At 40.0% G+C, this 20,875-nt stretch overlaps 1 protein-coding gene across 1 annotated transcript in view; it reads left to right on the plus strand.

Annotated features, from left to right (window-relative positions):
* The window catches only part of atad2b (ATPase family AAA domain containing 2B), a 70,532-nt gene that overhangs the window by 25,448 nt on the left and 24,209 nt on the right, over positions 1–20,875 (plus strand). Inside the window, exon 24 of the mRNA XM_004542366.4 lies at positions 1,054–1,182. Coding sequence (XP_004542423.1) covers positions 1,054–1,182 — 129 coding nt within the window. The remainder of the gene's footprint in view (positions 1–1,053; positions 1,183–20,875) is intronic.

Here is a 20,875-nt window from a genome sequence, read left to right on the forward strand (position 1 = left end):
TTAACAACATTTTGTACAAAGAGCACAGCACACTTGTTACATTCCTCTTAGTAATGTAAGCCATGACCAGATTGGGCTACAAATCATATCTGTGTGGGCATATGCCGACAGAAAAAACAGGATGTGTTCAGTCCTTGCACTGACTTTTTCTAGAAATGGACACAAAACTGCTCTTGAAGCTGAGGTTATCTTCCATCTTCGCCTCTCAAAGTGATGCGACTGCCAGGGAACTGCACAAGAAGACCAAATTTCTCATATAAAATATAATCTGAAGTATGCACAGAGGTCTTATTGACATCAGCCACAGAGGCCTGACAGTTTTTTTGTCAAGCAAAAAAAGCCAATTTTCAGAAGTCACCCTGTTTCTTTTGATTTCCTCTTTTAGCAACTAAAAGCACAGGATGCTAAATGAATATTGCAGGAGCAGAAGTCAATTGCCTGAGAGGAGGAATACAGCAGTGTAAATATTTAATCTTCCAGTCAAGGTCCTGCTATAAAGCTATCAATTAGCCCAGCACTGCATGATGTCCAGCTGCAGCGGCGTTCAAAACCCACAGTGCGTCCGGGGGTGGGTGGGGGTTCCTCCCCCGTGACAAGATGAAAGGAGTTGTGATAAATTTGGCTAAAAACTTAAATATCGCCGGATGTTAGAGTTGAAATGTCTCATTTTCAGGGGCTTGCATGTCTCTACGCTTCCAGTTCTGTTTTTTATTCCTGTCATACTCGAGCTCCGAGTGAAACATAACCATTGCAAATTATATCTTTGTAGTTTTAATATTAATGTCTGTGCTGAATGACACACAGTTGTACTTCACTCGGCATATCACAACCCTTTGGTCATCTTTGTGTGTCACATCACATTTTTATCAATGTCTGCCAACGTACCTTCATAGCCTTTTGGTGTTTTATTCTCACATACACGCTGACATAATATACTGCCAGCAGCGTGTTTCAGAAGTGCTTTTCGTGTTTACACACACCGAACTGCACACGCACACAAAGCACAAAGAGTATTGTCCATTGTCGGTAACTGATCCTCTGTGGGCACCGCAGACCTTCTGACGCCGGCTCAGCTGTCAGCGGTTCCGGGTGCTGGTGCAACCAGGAAGCACCACAGTGCGGGAGAGGAGCAACCCAGGAGCAGCACTCAGGGTGATGCCACTGAGAAACACTGCACCACTAGTGAGTATTTATGCAATCTTTTAGACCACACACATACCCACAACGGGGGTGGAAGATGAGCTCAACAGGCTGATCATGCACACGCTTGCCTTGTAGTGTCAAGCAAATGCAGAATAACCTCAGATTCTCCCCAAATACTGCGAGCCTTTCTGCATTCACTCAAAACTTTTGACTCTCCCAAACACAGCAGCCAGCAGCTGTGTCGTACTGCAACAGAATACCAGATGTATGTGATTCTCAACACACACACACACACACACCCCACACCTGGCTCCTCACACACACACATACATTTCTCAGCAGTGCAGAAGCAACACAGTGAGCAGCCTCATTAGCAAGGCTGCTCTCTTCTAACCATTCAGAACATGACCACGCCACAGAGCAATTACATGCCCACCTGTGGCAAACGGCAGGTGCCTAAAGGTGAAGGGAGGGCCGGGAATGGATGGGGGGCAGACTAATGAGGCTGTTACCTTTTTACAAATCAAAGGTAAGCAGATTATGCAAGTAATCTGAAAAGATGTTCTCTAGCATTTACCTGGATAGGGTAAGGGAAGACTGAGATGCTAGCCAAAGGGTCTTCTGCAGCCATGAGATCAACAGAAAATGAAAAATTTAGAGATCACTTTGAGACCCTCGCTTCTTTATAAAACTACATCATTACATAATGATGGTTAATTATCTGAGATGATCAAATTTAATGACTGAAGTGGTAAAAGCTATTTAAAATGCTCTGTTGTGGCTTTTTGTGTGCCTGTGTAGTGCACCAGTCCAACACTAGGTGGTGCTTGTCTCTCATGAGAGTTTACCTAAAGGAACCCCTACTGTGTGAGTAAACCATGCGTTCTCTGAGGGAGATGGTGCCCTCTTGAGAGAGGAGGGCATCTTTTTTTGAACGGCAAACATCTGAGAACTCAAGCTCACTGCAACTCATCAGGTTCTGTTAAAGCCAAGAGTAACAGTTTGATAGTGTGGAGGTGAAATGTGCAGATTAATGTTCACCTAAACAGCAGTTCAGGGTTAACTAATGAAGCTTTGGTAGAAGACTTTAACATCACACTCCAACACAGTCCTGTTTCCACCCCCTTTTTTTTCTTCCAATGTAGCACTGGAGAAGTGGAAACAAAAATGTTATATTAGCCAGATTATTCATATTTTAAATAATCTCCAAATTGCTGCTTGTTGTATTGCATCACATGATATTATGCAAGTGTATTTAGTCATAAGTTGATTGCTAATAACAATTATTTGCAAAATTTTAAGTAATATAATCTGTAAATAATCCAAACAAATCAGTGGCAAAGTGAAAGAAGGGTCTAATTTATTAATCTGCACAGACCTTTTTTTTCTTTGATAACAGGTGACAGCCAGCTGTATGTGCTACCTTTAGCTGCAGTCTTTATCTATGACGCTAAATGTCACAGATACTAACCAGCGATTTAAAAGCTCTTGGGAGAGTCGTTATCAGCCTCCACCAGAGACTTAATTAATTAGGCTAACTCAGGTGATTAATTGGTGACATTGGCAGCCAGTTCTCACCTGGTGCACCTCAGCAAGGCAGCTATTAGGCTAATTGAACCAGTTATGTGCCGAGATATGACAAAGCCACATAACAAAGGAATGGAACAGATGGAAGAGATGCCAGAGCTGAAGAATCGTTCCTGAAATCGCATCCACTTCAGCCAGGTCATTCTGGGGTTATTACCTTTCCCCTGTTCTTCTGTGGAAGGGCAGGACACTTGAAGGTCAAAGTTATCCTCGATCATTACCTTCCGGGGATAGAGCCTATCTGGAGCTCTTTGGGCATCTGCAGCTCTATAGGGCTTTTATCTGGGCCACCACTCTCCCTCTCCTTCCATCCCTCTTTTCTGTTTGCCTGAAGCTGAGAATTGCCCATGACAGTCAGATATAACAGAGTGGTAGCGGGGATGCAATGCACTATTTGAAAGCATGGAGAAAGTTACGTGGAAGGCTTTTTGAAAGGCTAGCGGTATTTCTGATTCAGGTGTTAAAAGCAGTTTGGGTAGATAAGCCGAGTCGTTGAGAATGTAGATGGTGGGCGGGCAGCTGCTGCTGCTACCAGCCCTCTCAGGGTTAGTAAGATGGGAGACCTTGCTGCTGTTAATGCACAAGGAAATGTGAAGGGCGATGGGGTTTCCATTAGAATCCATGGGTGGCTTTGTGATAGTTTCTCTGCTCCCCTCTCCTGGCCCTTCTTTTCTCACCCTCCCCCTTCTCCTGCCACCCCCTCCCAGGAGAAAAACCAAGGCCCATTACCTGGGCCAAAGGCTGGGTTCATTCATAGTGCATCACCACCAGCATTGGGTTCATGTGGAGTGCCTTCCTTTCATTCATAATTTAGCCCCCTGTTTTCCTGATTCACTGATGACTGTTTTACAAGCTAAATCAGCAAGGTTTCTTTCTGTGACCATCACAAGACAGCTGTTGATTAATTGCTTAACTGAACTGCAGTTTTTGATTATTCTCTCTTGCTTTGTCTCAAGCGGCCGGCTACATTTTCACTTTGGCAAAGACTAAACTCGGTCTGTTTTGTTGGCACGGTTCACCAGTGCTTTTCTTTTGCTACTTATGAAGATTGTCCTATTCAACTGTTGAACCGTTTGTGGAAGACAAGAGTAATGATGCAGATGCTGCATAATGTGTCCTCCGCGTCACTCAATGGCACGCCCAAGGCAACAGCCACCCGGCTGCATTCATGTAGATGGAACACTGCTGCGCCTTGCCTCTCCCCAAGCCTGGTATCACAATAAACAGGCAGATCCTCTCTCCATTGCCAATGTCAATCCATCATAAGACCTTGATGGGGTATTTTAAAGTCACAATAAACACTCCTTTTACCTCAGGCTGAAGTAGTCACTGCATAAAAGGATGGCCTGAATTTTGGCTCAAAGGGACAGCAGGCACGCAGCTTGTGATTTGCTGTGATGGTTGCAGCGCACAAGGAAATAGGTTAATAGAAGGGCACTCTGTTTCATTTATAAACACAAAGCAGAGAATTTGGTTAACTTCATTTTCTCATCTGTGCCTTTCATATTTACATGGACCCACTAAATTAAGTTTTACCTTGAAGTCAGCGTGCCAAAGACATGTTGAATCTGCAGCTGCTGCAAAGCGTTTGTTGTCTTTGTAGCTTTTATACAGCTCTGCTCTACAGGTGCTGCATGTAACCTAACATTTCAGGTAAATGGAATACGGATGTACAATTAGCCAGTTTAGATTTCAGTCCAATCATCTCATTTAGTTTGCTCCATTTGCTAAATTTTCTTAAGTACTTTAATAAGTTCCTTTATTTGATTTGATGTTATGGTTCATAGTTGAAAAAAAGTAATAATGGCACTTGTCCTGTTTAAGAGGCTGCCGTGTTTGCCAAATGAACTTGAAAATGAAAGAGACAGTGTTGTTGAGTCCAAAGTTTTAAATACCAGAACACAATTCTGTGGGAAGGTTTAAGCACTCGGACTAAAGTTTAGATGCTTTTGAAAATAATGCCTCAAGTAGCTTTCATTTGTCATTACCTTCATACACATGGAGGGAAAAAAAGCGGCTATTTTGTGTAAGCGTCCATGACATTCAAAACAGCACCAGTTCTCAGGTGCACACATGAACAGCTTTTGATAGTTCGCTTCAAACATGCCTAATTTCTTCTGTGGTTTTAGGCTGTCTCAGTTGTCTCTTCCCAGCGGGGGATCTGCCATTCCTTGCAGTACTTACTTTTCTTGTCGCTGAATATGGTTCTTTATCATTATCTGTATATTTGGAGTTGTTATCTTGTTGAACGAAGTTAGGACCTGTCAGTTGCCTGCCTAACGATGTCTCATGAGAAGAATTAAACACCCTAAGGACCAAAACTTGTCATAAAATAAGGTTTTGTTTTGGGGTTTTTTGCAGTTACATAATACATTCTTGTATTCAATTATCTAGATATTTCTTCATGATAGTTGTTGATCAAATATAGTAAATTGCACATTTCAGTTTACATTACATGTGCTGCAAACCCTTGTAAACGCCATCTGGTACAGACCAGAGTAGGGCTGAACGATTATGGAAAATAATCTAATTGCGATTTTTTGCCCCAATATTGCGATTGCGATGCGATATGCGATTATTTTTTAAGGTATTTGTCTTCTGTATTATTAAACAAAGACAAGCAATACATCATATAGTATGGCCAATACTATATTACATTAATTTTAAACTGTTCTTTCCTGGAAGACAGACCTCTGTTATGATGACATGAGGTGATGCATGAATTGATGACTGACATTTTTATTTAATTTCTTCAATCACAACAGTATATTTGAACATACACAATAGTTTATTTTTAGCTTACAAACATCTGAGCATAAAGTGCTGACAAGGAACCCTGGTGTAAACATTAAAATGAAAGTCAGTACAATGTGCAGATTGCAGAAATATACATAAAAAAAATCAGTGGCTTTACCACACTCAGTTTTTCGACATCTGTGAACTACTAGACAGTCATTCAATTAAAAAATAATATTAAATAAATAAAACTAATAAATAAAAAATACACACATCTTACTGATCTCTGCAGTCAGTAACATTACACATAAAGTGCAAACATAATAGCAATTGTATAAACACACACACAAACACGCCGTTAAAATTTAAAGGCGTGAAATTGGACGGTCTAGCCTTCTGATTAGCGTCACCGCTGTCTCGGTGGAGTTTAATAAACTCGGCCGTCTGCTTCTTGCTATCTAAAATATAACCAGACACTGGTGTAAATTCTCGACTGTCTCATACTTCTGTTTAATAAGTTTTCTGTTTGACGTTTAGTCAGCTGTGTGAAAACCAAGGAGGAACCCACCCGGGGGATTAATAAAGTTTTATTTTATCTAATCTAATAACTTTAATCTCAGCCAAACCGATTTACTCACGAACAAACAAAACACTGAAAAAAGCCCAACAATAACATTTTTAGGTTGTCTAAGTGACTTATATATTACGTTTAACCCGAGCAGCGAAACTCCGCGGTGATCTGAAAATGATGTGCCGGGAGTTGTGCCGTTCTCGGCCGCATCAGTAACCCTCGAGCTCCCGGCTAGCTGTCGAGCTGGTGGGTAGCAGACGCCTCTGAAAACGTCGAAGCACTTTTGCAAATATGGGATATCTTGATAAACCGAGCAGATATTTGATGTTTACACAACTACTTTCTCGCCTGAAAATATGTTAAAAGTTTATTTTGTGACCCAGAAAGATTAGTATGAGTAATTTTAAAACTTAGTAGCGGCCGCCATTGCTAGAAACTGGAGTTTGGCTGGGCCGCGCTATGAATTCTGGGATATGGTAGTAATTTGGACAGCCTTCGGCGCGTCGCTGTGACGTAATCGGTCTACAAATGCGGCCTCAGGAGGATGCAGCCCATGAATTGTATAATATAATCGCAGTATAATCGCAGCCTTTGCGGTTAGAAAATTGCACTTGATCATGTCGCGATATTATCGCAAATGCGATATATCGTTCAGCCCTAGACCAGAGGTGATGAATCATCCTGTTGTGTGGATTTAATATTTCCTCAGCTTCTCAAGGGTCCAAATGAGAACATGCTGGTGGCCAGCAGCAGAAAACAAAGCACCTTGCCTAAAGCTGAGGTGATGATGTTATTATTAGTTATTAGAACTGGACACCGATTCTCCTCAAGTCACTTCTTGGCTACCAAGCAGAAGCAATCTTGAGCTGCACACTCTGACACCCCGTGGCAGTCACTAATAAAATCCGTGCAAAGCCCCGAGCATAAGCTGCCATTTTGTGGGCACAGATGCCTCTTGGATCATTGTGGCACCAAGCGTGAAATGAATGTAAAATTATCTGTGATGCCTCTTGCTTCAATTTATTGTTTTGGGGTGCAGATGAGCTGACATCAGTGTCAGCTTATCTGCACTAGTTAATGTCTTTGAAGATTCATTCTGCGTATGTGGATCTTTCCACTCCCAACGTATCTCCGTGCATTGCTGTTGCCACATGCTAAGTGTGCACAATTTACAGCGCTGTGTGATGAGGCTCTTCACAGGATTTTAATGTCTGTTTTTTATTTCTGTGCCATGCAGATAACCATATATATTATTTTAAACCGCTTACATTTCTGTCTGAAAGAAATGAGCCTGGAGAGTTGCACTAGAATGATTGAGCATCAGTGCTCAGTGTCTCTGTGCATGCCCAATGACGACAAGCTGTGTTGCCTAAGGACGCTAGGAAAGGGGAGAGAGAGTGAGGGGAAAGGGGGAAGTAAATGAGTGAGTGAGGGCGGTAGGCTTCTGAATGCTAGACAGAAAGTATTATAACGCTGACAATTCCCTATTATGATATATGGTTAATGCCTTTTCAGAGGCTGTGCTTAGTGTTGTACAGACAGATTAGGGCAAGGGTGAGTATGAAAATACTGCCAGTGCGTAGGTGTCCATTTTGCACAGTGTTGTTTTTATTATTTTTGTTGTTCTTTGTGGAGCTCGGTTGAGCCTAAAAGCTTTCATACAGTGTATTAACAGCGACATTTCTGCTGATGGACTGCTTTATCAAATGACTAAACCTCAAATGACTCCTTTTGTTTTCTTTCTAGGAATATCTTCCGTCATTCCTGAGCTTCTGTTGGTAATAGACAGGTTTGAATTTTCACAAAGGACTGGCTTGCCTGCCATTCCAATTAAAGTGGATCTAGAGCTGTGCTTTCTGTGATAAAGGGGTTCTCCTTTTTTACTCTGCCTCTCTCCAACATTAGAGAGCAGCCCGGCATTCCAGCATTTAGTCTGTACTACAGACAGAAAATTATACAAGGCCTCCTGGGCTTTTACTCTCATTGTTTTTACCATAGTGCAGTCGATTAGTCAGTTTCAGTAAACATCAGAAGCTAGTAAACGGCAAGCAGCCTAATGGGGTGCATTCCCTCTCTCTGCCCGGTCCTGATAAGTTGTAATTGACTGGAACAATTGCACAAACATGATGCATTAGTGCTTGATTAGTTGAAATGACATATGGATTTGTTGATGAGGCCTAAATTGTCTTTTGAACTTCATGCAATACTTAAACTCGGTTTTATAGGATGTGAACTGTTATCAGTGTTCCTATTAACATCCTGCTTTTTTCATAACGTTTGGCTTGGTTTGGACAGCACGCTAACAACCTTTTTCTACAATTCTTATTGAGTATTTTGTTCAAACACGCTTTACAAATTTTCACTCGAGTGGTTTTAATCCTTTGGCTTCAGCGGTTATTGGTAATGATACCGACACCTTTTCCCCCCCGCCTACAATAGAGAAGCTAATCTCTTTGGTGAAGATTAACTTTCCTTCATATAAACTCACATATCCATGCTCACATCTCTGGGGACTCTTTAAAAGCAGAGTCACATTAGACCATCATAAGAAGAGAAATGTGTGGTGACAAGGTTTTTAATTACATCAGTTTAGTCCTACAATCACGTCTAGGCTAATCACCACATCTCCATTAAACCCGGAGATCAGATGCACTTTTCTCTCTCCATATACGTCACCTTTTCAGAAAAAAAGGAGGAAATAACGGTTTTTAATAATCACTAGCCGCATTTTAATGTTCATACTTTTATAGAAATCAGGAATTTTACCCATGTTTTGACTTATAAGCAGTCCATGTGGGCCCATAGTTTGTTTTTGTTTTTTTAGGCATGCTTGTTTCCAAGTATGTCCTCTACAGTTAAAGCACCTGATCCAGAATGGTTGTAGTTTTGTATATCAAAATCAAAAAATCAAAGATCAAAAAAGCTATAGTAAAGAAAATGGATTAGACTTTTCCATCCAAATTCGATCGACTTTTTTACAGCGAGTTGACCATTGTACGTTTCACATGAAACGCCAATTACTCTGGGCAAGTATGCTCTACCAAAAATAGTGCTTTGTTGTGTATCTGACGGACAAAAGCTAAACCAGTTCCACACCACTCAAGACATACATACCGGTATTACCGTGAACGGTATGATATGGCCCAGCTCTACTTTCACTTATTTTATTCATCACTGCATTTTGTCTTTGTTAGGGACAAGGGAGTGTAAATTGCTATATTCACAGACCTTGAGCTATTTCCATTTTGAAGTCAGGTCTTTAAGTATTTGGTCAGTGACACAATTTTCATAACTTCTCTACAGTACCTCCCTCACCACCACCACCAGGAGACTTGAAAATGAAGCAATCAAAATGTGATTGAAGTGTCATCTTGGAGCTTTAATTCCAGAGGTTCAAGGAAATTTAGCCAAGGTATCTACAATTAAATGCAGTGTTTTTCTTGATAGGCTTTTGAGGGGAGGCAATCAGCCTCTTCCCATATTTTCTGCGTGTTTTCTAGTGATCAGGGAGATGGAAAAAAACAAAACAAGAGTGAATAAAAGTCATTAAAAGAAAAAGGTAAAATATTTTTTTAAATGTGCATGATAAATTATGTTATCCCGTTGCCTGGCAGCCACCTGGTAACAGGTTAAAATGACCTGCTTTTTGCCTTTATGCACCTAAAACACCATCGAAAGCATCCCGTTGTAATGACAGTAACGTCTCTTTTTATTTTCACAAAAGCTGAATTAGAAATGATATAATAGCCACATGTTACCTAGCAATGGCAAAAATGACCAATTTTTGTATTTCTGCGTCTTATTACACCTTATAAGAGCGTCATATCATTTTTATTTCACAGCCAACGGCACGAACAGACCAAATAATGCTGTAGCAATATGTGGCAGGAATCTGCAGTCACATGTCATATTTTATATTAAGATGATTACCGGGATTCAGATGGTCTAAGTTTAATAAATGGCTGTTGAATCGTGAAAGGAAAACGGCATACAGAAAGGTGCCTGTGTGGAGGAAAAGAATCTCAGTGTAAACATCGGTTAATTTAATATTCCTTTCTGCCAAGTCTTATTATCATACAGCTGTGACAACCAGAATCCTTTAACAGACTCACGGGGTATCTAATTGGTATCTAATCTAATCAATTTAGCACGTGTAAGACTTTCAGCAGAGTGCAATTGCTATCCCTCACTGTGAATGTGAAATGCCTCCTGATCTTGGCTTTTGTCAGACGGACAGTAAAATGAAACTAGGCCTAGTATGTTTTGCACTAAGTGCCGCAGCAATTTCCTAATGTTGTAAACCTGCTCAACATTTCTGATTCTGATTTTGATTCTAGCTGTGGCGTTATATCCCAGAGTAATCTAACCGGTAATTTCCATGTAAGACACATGGACTGTATGACAAGTTATTTTAATTTACCTGTGAAAGTTCGCGGGGCTCCGCAGACGTGTCACCATTTTAATATGTAGCAAAACAACGTCTATGCCAAGTGAAACTGTAGAAGTGTTTACAGACGATAAATAGATTAAAACTTAAATTCTACATTATGTTATAACATAACACAGATCTCTGGAGAGTATAGTGTTCCCGTTTTCTTCACGGTGTTTTATTTTACACTATAGCTGGCTGTTGAACATTACTGCCCTTGTCAAAAGACTTCTGCCAGGTGCATGATCGTACTTTCTCCACTCCAAGAGGAGTGCTGTTACTTGCAAATCAGTCAAAATGAGTCAACCGGTGCAGATCTCTCCACCCCCTCCCACTCCTGACTTACAACATGTGTGTATGCATGTTATTGCTGCAGGCGACAGACCTTTTTCCCCAAAAGGCTTTCATGGCCTGCTTTGTATGTGCATGTGTGCGTAGGCTGACATCTTCAATAGTTCTTGCGAGCTGCTGGTGCGTGAGGGCATATCTGTCTTCTGTGAAGAGGGCACCACAGGCACTGTTATCCCACTGGCCATTTACTGAGCAGCAGAGAGGAGAAGGACAGGAAAAGATTGATGCTCTGACTGAATTATTTTCTCAGTTCTTCTTTCTTTGGCTGAATTTACTCTTTGTAATACTACTAATATGCAGTAGCATTACTGGGTGGCAACTCTGACACAAAAGAAGCTATTTGTTGCACGTTACATTTTATTTAAGGCTGCTCGAATATAGCAAAAATCATGATCCCAATTTTGGTGACTAGCATGTTATTAATGAAATGATTTTTCTTCCATTTATACTTCATATAGTTATTGAACTTAAAGCATGCCTTTTTACTGGAGGGTTCCCTAATCTTTAAATATAATAGAAATGAAAAACAAATTGAAGAATGGAGGAGAGTGTGGCAACACAGGGAATTTAAGGCTCAGACTAACAGGTGGCCAACTGGTGGTCTGCCTCCTACGTGGTAAGTTTACAGGTACAAGCAGGGGTGAAGAGAGCCCCAGGCAACGGTGGACCTGGTTGTCTCGTGAGACCTGTATAATAGTCACGGGAAGAGCAACAGAGAAGCGCAGCTAACATCCAGCTGTCCCAACAGAAAGCAGACTGAGCGAGAAACCTACAGACAAAGGAAGCTGCAGGCAATTGTTAATAATCCTTCCTCGGGTTCACTTATGGAAACCCTGTGAGTTTATCTTTCACTATAGAGCTTATTGACCGAAGGCTGTCTTTTTTTTTTTTTTTTGAGGCATCTATGCTGCAAATGAACAAAGAGTGAGTGATCCAGAGATTTCAGGGAGGGGCAAAAGGAAGGAAAAGGTGTGTGTGGGGGGGGGGGGGCTTTGGTTTACAATATGAGAACAATCAAGAGTGTTGCTGTGAAAGTGAATACAAAAAGTAAATTAAAATTTGCTGTATCATATGGGCTCCATTTTATTAGGCTGAAATATGTATGTTTCTTTCTGGCATTGTGCTAAAGCAGGGTGTTGGTGAATAATCTTACCCATTAAAGTGAGTGCTTTTAGTTTACAGTGATGCTTGCTGGCGTTGCAGATGGAGGTGCTCTTTGTGTGAGCGCGTGTGTTTGTGTGTTTTCTATTGTGACTTCATAAAATCAGTGTGCTGCACTTAGAAGAAAATTAACCCCTGGTTAACCCCTTTCACCATCACTGAACTTGCCAGGATACTCCCTCAGGTCATTGCTCCAGCCAACACAATAGCAAGAAAAGAAGCTTTCAACCTTTTTATTGTGTATTGGTTGTGTAAATGGTAGAAATTATTTGTCAGTGCTTTAATTGTGCTAAACAGAAGCGGTTTCCTACTGGCAGAGCCAGGCTACCTGCATATCCCTGCGTCTTCGTGCTAAGCTGCACGTACTGTTGCTTTGTTTAAAGTTCAGAAAAGTGGCATAAAGAGACTTTTGGCAATAAAACTGTTTTATTTTTTAACCAAGAGTAGTGGCACAGCCTGAGGTGGAGGTGTGGTGGGTGAATGTGTGAAATGGGAAGGTAGTGACACAGCAATAGAGGGAAGTGACTGATCTCCTTAATTTCAAGAAGCAAGGAGCGGATCATTTATTGATCCGGACATTTCATTAAGTGTCAGTGCAAAGTGTCACATCAGTTGATAAACTAACAGCCGGCTTCCTTTCATGACTTGGAGACCCCGAGGCCGTGCGTCCCACGATGAACTTTCTCTTTTGTCTCCTCCAGCGTTTTATTTGTCATCTCGTGTTTTCTCTTCACTCATTCGTCTGCATATTCTCCTGTCTCCTACTTGAAGCATATATGGTACATGCTGCTGCTGCTGCTGCTATGTGCTGTTGCATCATAGCTTGCAACCTGAAAAAGAAGTAAAAATTTTGTGTTTTTCTTTATTTAAAACAGTTGTGATTAAAGTGTTTTTGTATATGATTTCATACATGAAGTCCTGCTGTTGGAATGTATATGTAAAAGTGGAAGCACAGCTAAAGGAAATCAAAGAGTCTGTCTCAGACTGGTGTCAGTCAGTGTTTGTATGAAGCTGAGCTTAAATGGCCTTGAGGCGTTTGAGAGTTATAAGTCAGTTTATCGCATGCATTCATTTGAGTGAGCAAAATTATATCCGCATTTATGAACCCATGAGGGACACATCATATAATTTTGAGTTTTTTCTCATGTCCATAAGGATCAATAATTGGTGCAAACTGCACCTGTGTGTATCACGTCTGCACCTAATATATTCTATACAGAGCATTTTTCATTTGCCATTTGCCCCACTGGTATTGCTGATTCAAATGAGTGAAGGCATCATATTAAAAACCTTTTTACTTATACATCCTCATGATTTGCATTTGAAACAACCCTTTAAACAGGAGCTTCTCTTGATGTAACTTTTTTTTTTGACATTTCCTAATATGGTTTTCCCTTTTTTTTATGTTTGCCTCTGTAAAAACAACATTTAATTCATTAATTTGGTTTAAGTTATCAGGAAGCAATGAACTGGAGTTTGTTCTGCAGGCAGGGCAGGGGATATGCAGCTTTTGTATTGCTTTAATTACTACTCAGTTGAATGATTTAGAAATGGCTGCAATCCCCAGAGAGGGATACAGCTGGGAAAATACAGTTTTTCAAGAATAAGTGCTTGTTGCTAGAGTTTAGAACAACGTCGCCAATCCATTTGAATTACAATTATGCTTCTTTTTAGAAAAAAGGTGGTGACATTTAAGCATGTTCTAATAGTTTTAAAGGACACCTGGGGATAATTTTAAAGTAAAAATCTTGTGCATTTTAAGTGAATAATCTGTAGACTTTGAGTGGCATGGTGTTTACTGTTTACTTGGACAGAATGTGTGTAGAAAGTCTTTTAAACTTTTAAGTTTGGGTCACAGCTCTTAACTCCAAGCTCCTCCCCCTCTGTCTTGGGTGATCAGAGCTGGACTGATCGATACTTCATTAATGTTACTCAATTGAGGCCCCAACTTCAATCGATTCCAGTGACCTGGGATGACAAAAAGCTGAGTTGGAAGCTGATCCGTTCCTGTCGTGGTGCTTTTTGTTTTGTTTTTTCTTTTGGACCGTCATATTTTTAATTCAGATGTGGATGCAGGTGGAAAATACCCTATACCCATGCTTGCAGCGAATTCATGGCTGCCTGCGTACTACATGTATGAAGGAAGGTGCACAGAGTCTGGAAATGAAACGGTGCATCACAAAGGTAATGTCATAAATTTCTAGCTCCTCACAAGCACACAATTATAATACCTTTTCATCCAGAGCACTGACCATAACAAATAAATATTTGTTTTATGCTGCTCACAGTGGTAGAGTACCACATATGCTTTTGATTTCTGGAAAACACAAGTATTGATTTGTTATGGAATAACTTTTTTCGAGAGACATCCTAAGTAATAGAAGTGTGTCTTTAAATTTTGTGAGTAGCCTATACTGTATGTAAGTCATAAAGTTTACTAGTGGTGATTTGCCTTTTCTCAACTTCCCCCCTTATTCACAACGTGTCCTTATATCACCAGTCACACGCTCATATTCTGGTTGTTTTTGTAATCTCTTAAATCTGGAAGTCTAATATCAGTGCCTTGTCTTCATTTCTCGAGAGCTGCAGTAAATTGACCTTACATTCAATAGCTTGACTCAATTGGATTCTGCTGTGACTAGCACGCACACAAATCCTATGTGGTTATTAAATAACACATGTAAACACAGAAACAAAACCATCTGTATATTCACATATTTTCTTGGGAGCTCGTTTCCCTTAGTCCCATAATTTTGTAATATATTTCCCTGCATGAATGCACCGCTGTGTTGGCCTGCTGTCCCACATGCAAATTCATAGAATAAAATTACAGAGCAAGCTTTCTCTGTAGGCAAGGAAAATTTTGCTCATTGCCATGGAAACACACACTCCACGCCCTTACACACACACACACACACACACACACACACACACACACACACACACACACACACACACTCACTCTTCGTTCACACACATTCAGCAGGAAGGAGGTAAATGGGTTAGTAAACAACAGTACATCTGTCCAGGTTGGGAGAGAAACATACTTGTGTCGAGTGGACCAGGGAAACTCCTCAGACCAGTGCTGCTCAGAAAATTAATGGACGTGAAATTTATCTACAATTTCGACAGGGCCTCAAATTGTTTGTGAAATGTACGTCTAATTAAAAAGGCAGCAATGCTTACAGTGGTGATGACACTTACAAATTAATGATTAATTAAGTATGTAGAGTGTTAAAAGCTTTATCTCATATTTTCTTAAAAAAGAGAGACACAGTGAATTCTGCAAATATATAAAGTGCAGACATTAGCAGTCTCTTGGCTATTTTTCTGAACTAACGACCTAATGACAAAAAGGATTTTATGGATCAAACCAGAGAACCATTTTTATATGCACTGTCTGCCACAGTTTAGTTTTATGTCTGTGTTCAACTGATGTTATTCTGTGAAGTGCTCATCACTTCATGGTGCTTAATTATGGTATGTGTCATGATTGTAGCTTTTAAACTCAGTAATTGTAGCAGCTTCAATGTCCTTTACATCACTGAGCGTAATAACTCATGTCTGGGATATATTCGATCAGCAGTGAAAAGTTTAAGCTTTACAGTGTAATTCTTCCTCTTTTCTTCTTTGGCATTGTTGTATTGAGGAAGTGAGATCATTTTTTTGGCCATTTGTAAATGCACAGTGTTTGTCAGCTGATGTGTGAAGGGGTCACAGTGAGAGAACATTGCAGTAAGATGTGGAGCAGCATTTCTGCTTCTTAAAGGATATTGGGAAGAATTGTCATATGTATTGTGTGTCTGAGTTTATGCCTTTTAAAATAGGTTTTACACTAAGGGAGAAGATGAGAAAAGACTTCAGTTATCCTTCCTCACCAAAGTAAAGAAACTAATTTATAAACTATGAATTTGATGGATAAAACTGAAGTAAAATAAGATCAGTCTTTCTTTCTTCTCAGCTTAGCAGCTTATAAAGACTTGAAAGTTACTCGTCCCTAACAAAGTAGGCATCAAGCACAGAAATCCCTATCCTTTTACTTTTTAATTAATTAGCGTTGTATGTTAGTTTTTCAGATGTTAAACAAGTAATACAGCCAATGTCTAAAATGAACAGTCGACTGTGGTTTTGTGGCGCATCCTGTAAACTGGCGCCCAGTGAAAATAACCCGGTGTTTACTGTTGCCCACAAGGACTCCTGTTAAGCATTAGCAACAAAGATAAAATATATTATTCTCATAAAATGTTGAACATTTAATTTAAGAAACTTTCCTTTCTTAAAACTTTAACATTAATCAGCCCAATGGGTTTTGGATTATGTAGGCCAAGAACTGATTAAGAATTAATAGTAGTTGAATGGATTGATTACCTTGATTTTGTTTCACTAGCTTAAAGGTATTCAGTAAGTATGACTTAGCACTGATAATGTGGCATTGAATCCATATTCCTAGTATATGCAGCCTTTCTGAGGTGGATACACTTTATGGGCTAGTGTATCACGAGAGAATAAAACTAATGAATAGTATATGTACACCACATTTCATAATGCTAATGGTATGTGGTTCTTCAGAGAGACTATAAACTGTATGATCTGGACAATAATGACAAGGCTTTGGGGTATTTACTGGGTCTATTGTGCTAATGTTACTAGTAACATTTACTGGATGAGTTTACTCACTTTTAAAGTGAGTAAATTGAGCGAGGTACTCGATCAGACGTAAATCGGACACATTCACATTTATAGCCTTTATATAAAAAGACAGGCCACAGAGACAGCAGCCCATTGGTTTGTGAAGTCTCTTTCTGATTTTTTTCCCCCCAACTCTAATAGGACCCATTATTTATAAGATGAGCATTGTGTACATAATATGAGACCTAAAACTAGCAATTGAAAGGTTTTTCTTGGGAACCCGAGGCACCGATCCCTGGTGGCCATTACGATTAAGTACCTCAGCATTGGTTTACTTTTCAGATCCTAAAGCTATGTCCATATATTATAAGGTTTATAATTCAGATGACATCTGATTAATGGAAAGGAAGTCTGAAATGGGTTTGGATGTGACTTAAGAGTGGTGATCCAATTACAGTGTATCAGAAACATTGATTCACAGTTTTTCCCAAAGGCATTGCCAGAGTATGCTGCTGGGGTTTTTTTTTTTTCTCATTGGTGTCACTGAACTGATTTATTTATTTAATACTTGCTTGCATGGCAGCTTGGATAGCAGTCTCCTGGGGCTTCTGCTTTCAAAATGTGTGTGTGTCTGTGTGTGTGGACCCGTACATGCACCGTGGATGGGTTAGACACTTTTAATTATTACAAAGTGCTCTGGTTCTCTTTCCCTTCGTCTTCCCGTCTCCCCGCCCCCATCAGCATATCTCCCCTCTGTGGTTGGCTCTTCATGCTCTAACGATTTTCATGCATTATTTAAGAGCTCACAATGACGAGTCATCTGCTGCCATTCCGACTCACCTTCTCTTCTCTCAGTAGGATGCTTCATATCTTGAGGTAAAAGTTTAGGTAAGAAAGCAATATTTTCTCAGCAGAAATTGAAAAGAGCCATGCTGTGACTAATCGCTGGACTTGGCAAGGTGATGGTGCTACGTTATTACCAGCAACCTAATTCTGAAAAGTTGGGCAGCTGCGTAAAAATGAAAATAAAAACAGAATGCAGTGATTTGGAAATCTCACATACCCATGTTTTATTCGCAACAGAACATAGAAAACATGTTTTGAACTGACAATATATACCATTTTAAGAAAACATTAGGTCATTTATGGCAGCAACACATCATAAAAACATCGAACCTTGGCCATGTTTACCACTGTACAGCAACCCCTCTTCTTTTAACAGACTGTAAACATCTGGGAACTGGAAAAATGAAGATATAAGATTTTAGCTGCTCAACAGTCCTGTGTCATTTTTGGTCTATTGAATGGCCCAAACAGCACTCAGGCCTGTTCAGCACCAGGACTCTTCTATTATGATACCATGATGTTGGATTAGATGCAGTATGTGGTCTTGCTTTGGGGCTTTTAGCCTTTCTCTTGGTGGGACAGTGGAGAAAAGACCAGAGGAATCTTTGAATTAGCCTTATGACATATGAGTCACAATTTCAACACTGAGCTAAAAAGGCTCCCAGAATCATGCTAGGGTTTGTTTGTTTTGATGCAGTGCCACCTCAGGGCCCAAAGATCAGTATTGCTTTTTGGCCTTGTCCCTTGCGCACACCGATTTCTCCAGATTATCAGACTCATGTAATCACATTATTTATGGAACTTTACATTGTGAGGCCAACTTTGCATCGTCGAACATTATTCTGAAATTGTTGCACAATTTGTAGTCCCAGTTTTTGCATATTTGTGAACCTATGCCCATCTTTACTCCTGAGAAACTCAGTCTCTGTAAGATGCTCTTATGGTAACCAATCATGCTACTGACCTGTTGCCACTTAACCTAGTTAGTCCCAAAATGTTTCTCCAGCTGTTTTATTTTGTGCCCCTTACTGGTTTTTTTTAGCGTTTTATTACCCTTATTCAAAGTTTGTGGAGATGTTTTGCTGCCATTAAATTCAAAAGGCGCTAATATTTTAGTTCTAATATTTGATATGTTTTCTATGTTCTGTTGTGAATAATTTTACACAACTTTTTCAGAATTGGGGTTGTATATCTGGAAGGTTTAAAAAAGTGGTCAAAAGTGAGCATTATGACCAGATGAAAAGTGTGCGCACACACATTGTTGCTAATGTGAAATATCTGCTTACAGAATCCAATGTTTATCCAGATTATTTCTTCTTTGTTGCTCTCTTTGTCCTTCCCTGGCCCTTCCTCTTATAACAAAGAAACTATTCTGAGTGCCAGTCATGTCTGAAGAATAGAACTGTGCGCCTGCTCCATAGCGTACCCTCCAGCTGTCATCTCTTTTCAGATCAGATCAGGAGGAACCAAAAATGAAAGGTGCATTCCACCTTAAATCTAGCCCAGACTGCAGCCCCTGCACCTGCTTGAGAGAGGCTTTATGGCAAACTGTGGGCACAATGGCACAGTGTTGTTTTGTGGTGGTAGTATGAACTCTGGCTCATATTGCCCCTAGTTCTGCAGTCCTCCGCTAATGGGAAAGGTGGCTCCTACATTACTATATTAAAGTGTCTTAAATCGCAGTTCTTTTCACTTATTTTTGGAATATTTTTATATAAGATCAGAAGGTCTGCGCTTACTGTGCATGAAAAATGCTACTAGCTCTGGATTTTGAATGGGATTAGTCCCCCAATGTGACGCATACCTAGCCTGCTGAATGGCTGGACACTTAATAAATGGTGAAAGCAGTAAAAAATTAAAGAATTCAAGGCAGCACTTACGTGGATACCAGTGTGAGTTTAAATAACCAGGGACAGATGGATTTCACTTCTTATTCTTCAGATGCAACATGAGAATTTAATTGTTACTGACAGGAGAAAGACAATAATGTAAAGTGATGCCACAGAGGAGGTCTAGATAAAATTATAATGCTGCATGCTTTATTGCTTCAGCCCTCCAGATGCAGAATCATGCATTGGTTTTGTAAGGTATATGTACGTGATTAAAATCTTTGGAACGACATACAAGTATGCTATGGATTTCTAAACACAGCTGAAAAATAGTCTTGTGTAAATAGCTGTTTGCTGCAATAATTGTAATACATTATCTGGCATGAAGTGTACTTTATTCCTTTCTGAGCTGTCTCCTGTGCTGGTTGTGGCTGACAGCAGTTTCGTGACTGGTCATTAAGAGGGTCACTAGAGAACACCATTACCAAAGATGAGTCCCATCAGCAAGCACTGGTTGACTAATTATCCTCTTTGTGTTGTCTATTTCTGGGAGACCAAATATAGCTTTCGGTTGGTGCAATAGTTGTCATTGCTCTTCTGTTCTCATTATGGACAGGTACTTAACATAATGTACATATACTGTGTGCATAACCACATCTCACGTTTAGAGTGGAAAGATGAAACCTGGCTAAAAGCACTGGAGGGGAGAGAGGAATGTGAGATTTGAAATTTGACAGACAGCATGCAGGCATATCCTGATTTCCTTTCAGTGTGTGCCTATTCATATCTTTGTGGGGAGCAGGAGTATTCAGGCGAAAAGCTTTACTCAGTATGTGCAGTACAGTGTGATCTCTGCCTAATAATTTTAAGGAGCTGTGATCCTTAAGTCCTTTGAGAACCAAGCTTACATATGTTATTGATTCTGCATAAAATGCCAATTTGGCCGATTTAGATCATTCAATGACCCTCTACAGAATTATAAAGCCTAGTAGTTTATGAATATTAGAGAGTCCACAGTGAACTAACAGTCCAAATCACAGCTCAGCTCATGTAGACATGTGGTCTTATATTCATGACTTTAGAGTAGATTTCATGGACTTGAACTGGAGCCCTTAACCATAATTAATATGTGCCTAACCTTATTGTTACAATAGTCCTAATATATGTTTTTACTTTATGAGTTTACTTTACATGTCTTAAGCAAGACATGTACCCATAATGTTGAGTGTGGCTGTGTAAGCAGGTCTAGCTTCCTGCAACGTGAGTAATATTTCTGAGCAGATTTTTATTTATTTATTTATTTTAAACTTGGGAACAACTTGTTTCTTTGGGGTTAGAGTCTGTGTGTCTCAGCCACTTATGGTAATGTATAAAAAACTGACTTGTGATGGAGCCGTATGTGTGTTTTGTTTTGTTTTTCTTTCACAGTCTTTCTGTATCTGTCCTTCACTCTGACTTTGTTGCTGTGGTTTGTGTCTGCTCTGTAAAGCAGCAAATGAAGGCAAATGCCTTGAAGTTTTACTGCATTTAGCATCCTTGTTGGCTTGCTGTGACACTTTAACTGCACTTTCAAAGATCAGGCTTTGGTTTGCT

The sequence above is a fragment of the Maylandia zebra genome, linkage group LG15, assembly GCF_041146795.1.
Source record: "Maylandia zebra isolate NMK-2024a linkage group LG15, Mzebra_GT3a, whole genome shotgun sequence".
In the NCBI taxonomy this organism is placed as follows: domain Eukaryota; kingdom Metazoa; phylum Chordata; class Actinopteri; order Cichliformes; family Cichlidae; genus Maylandia; species Maylandia zebra.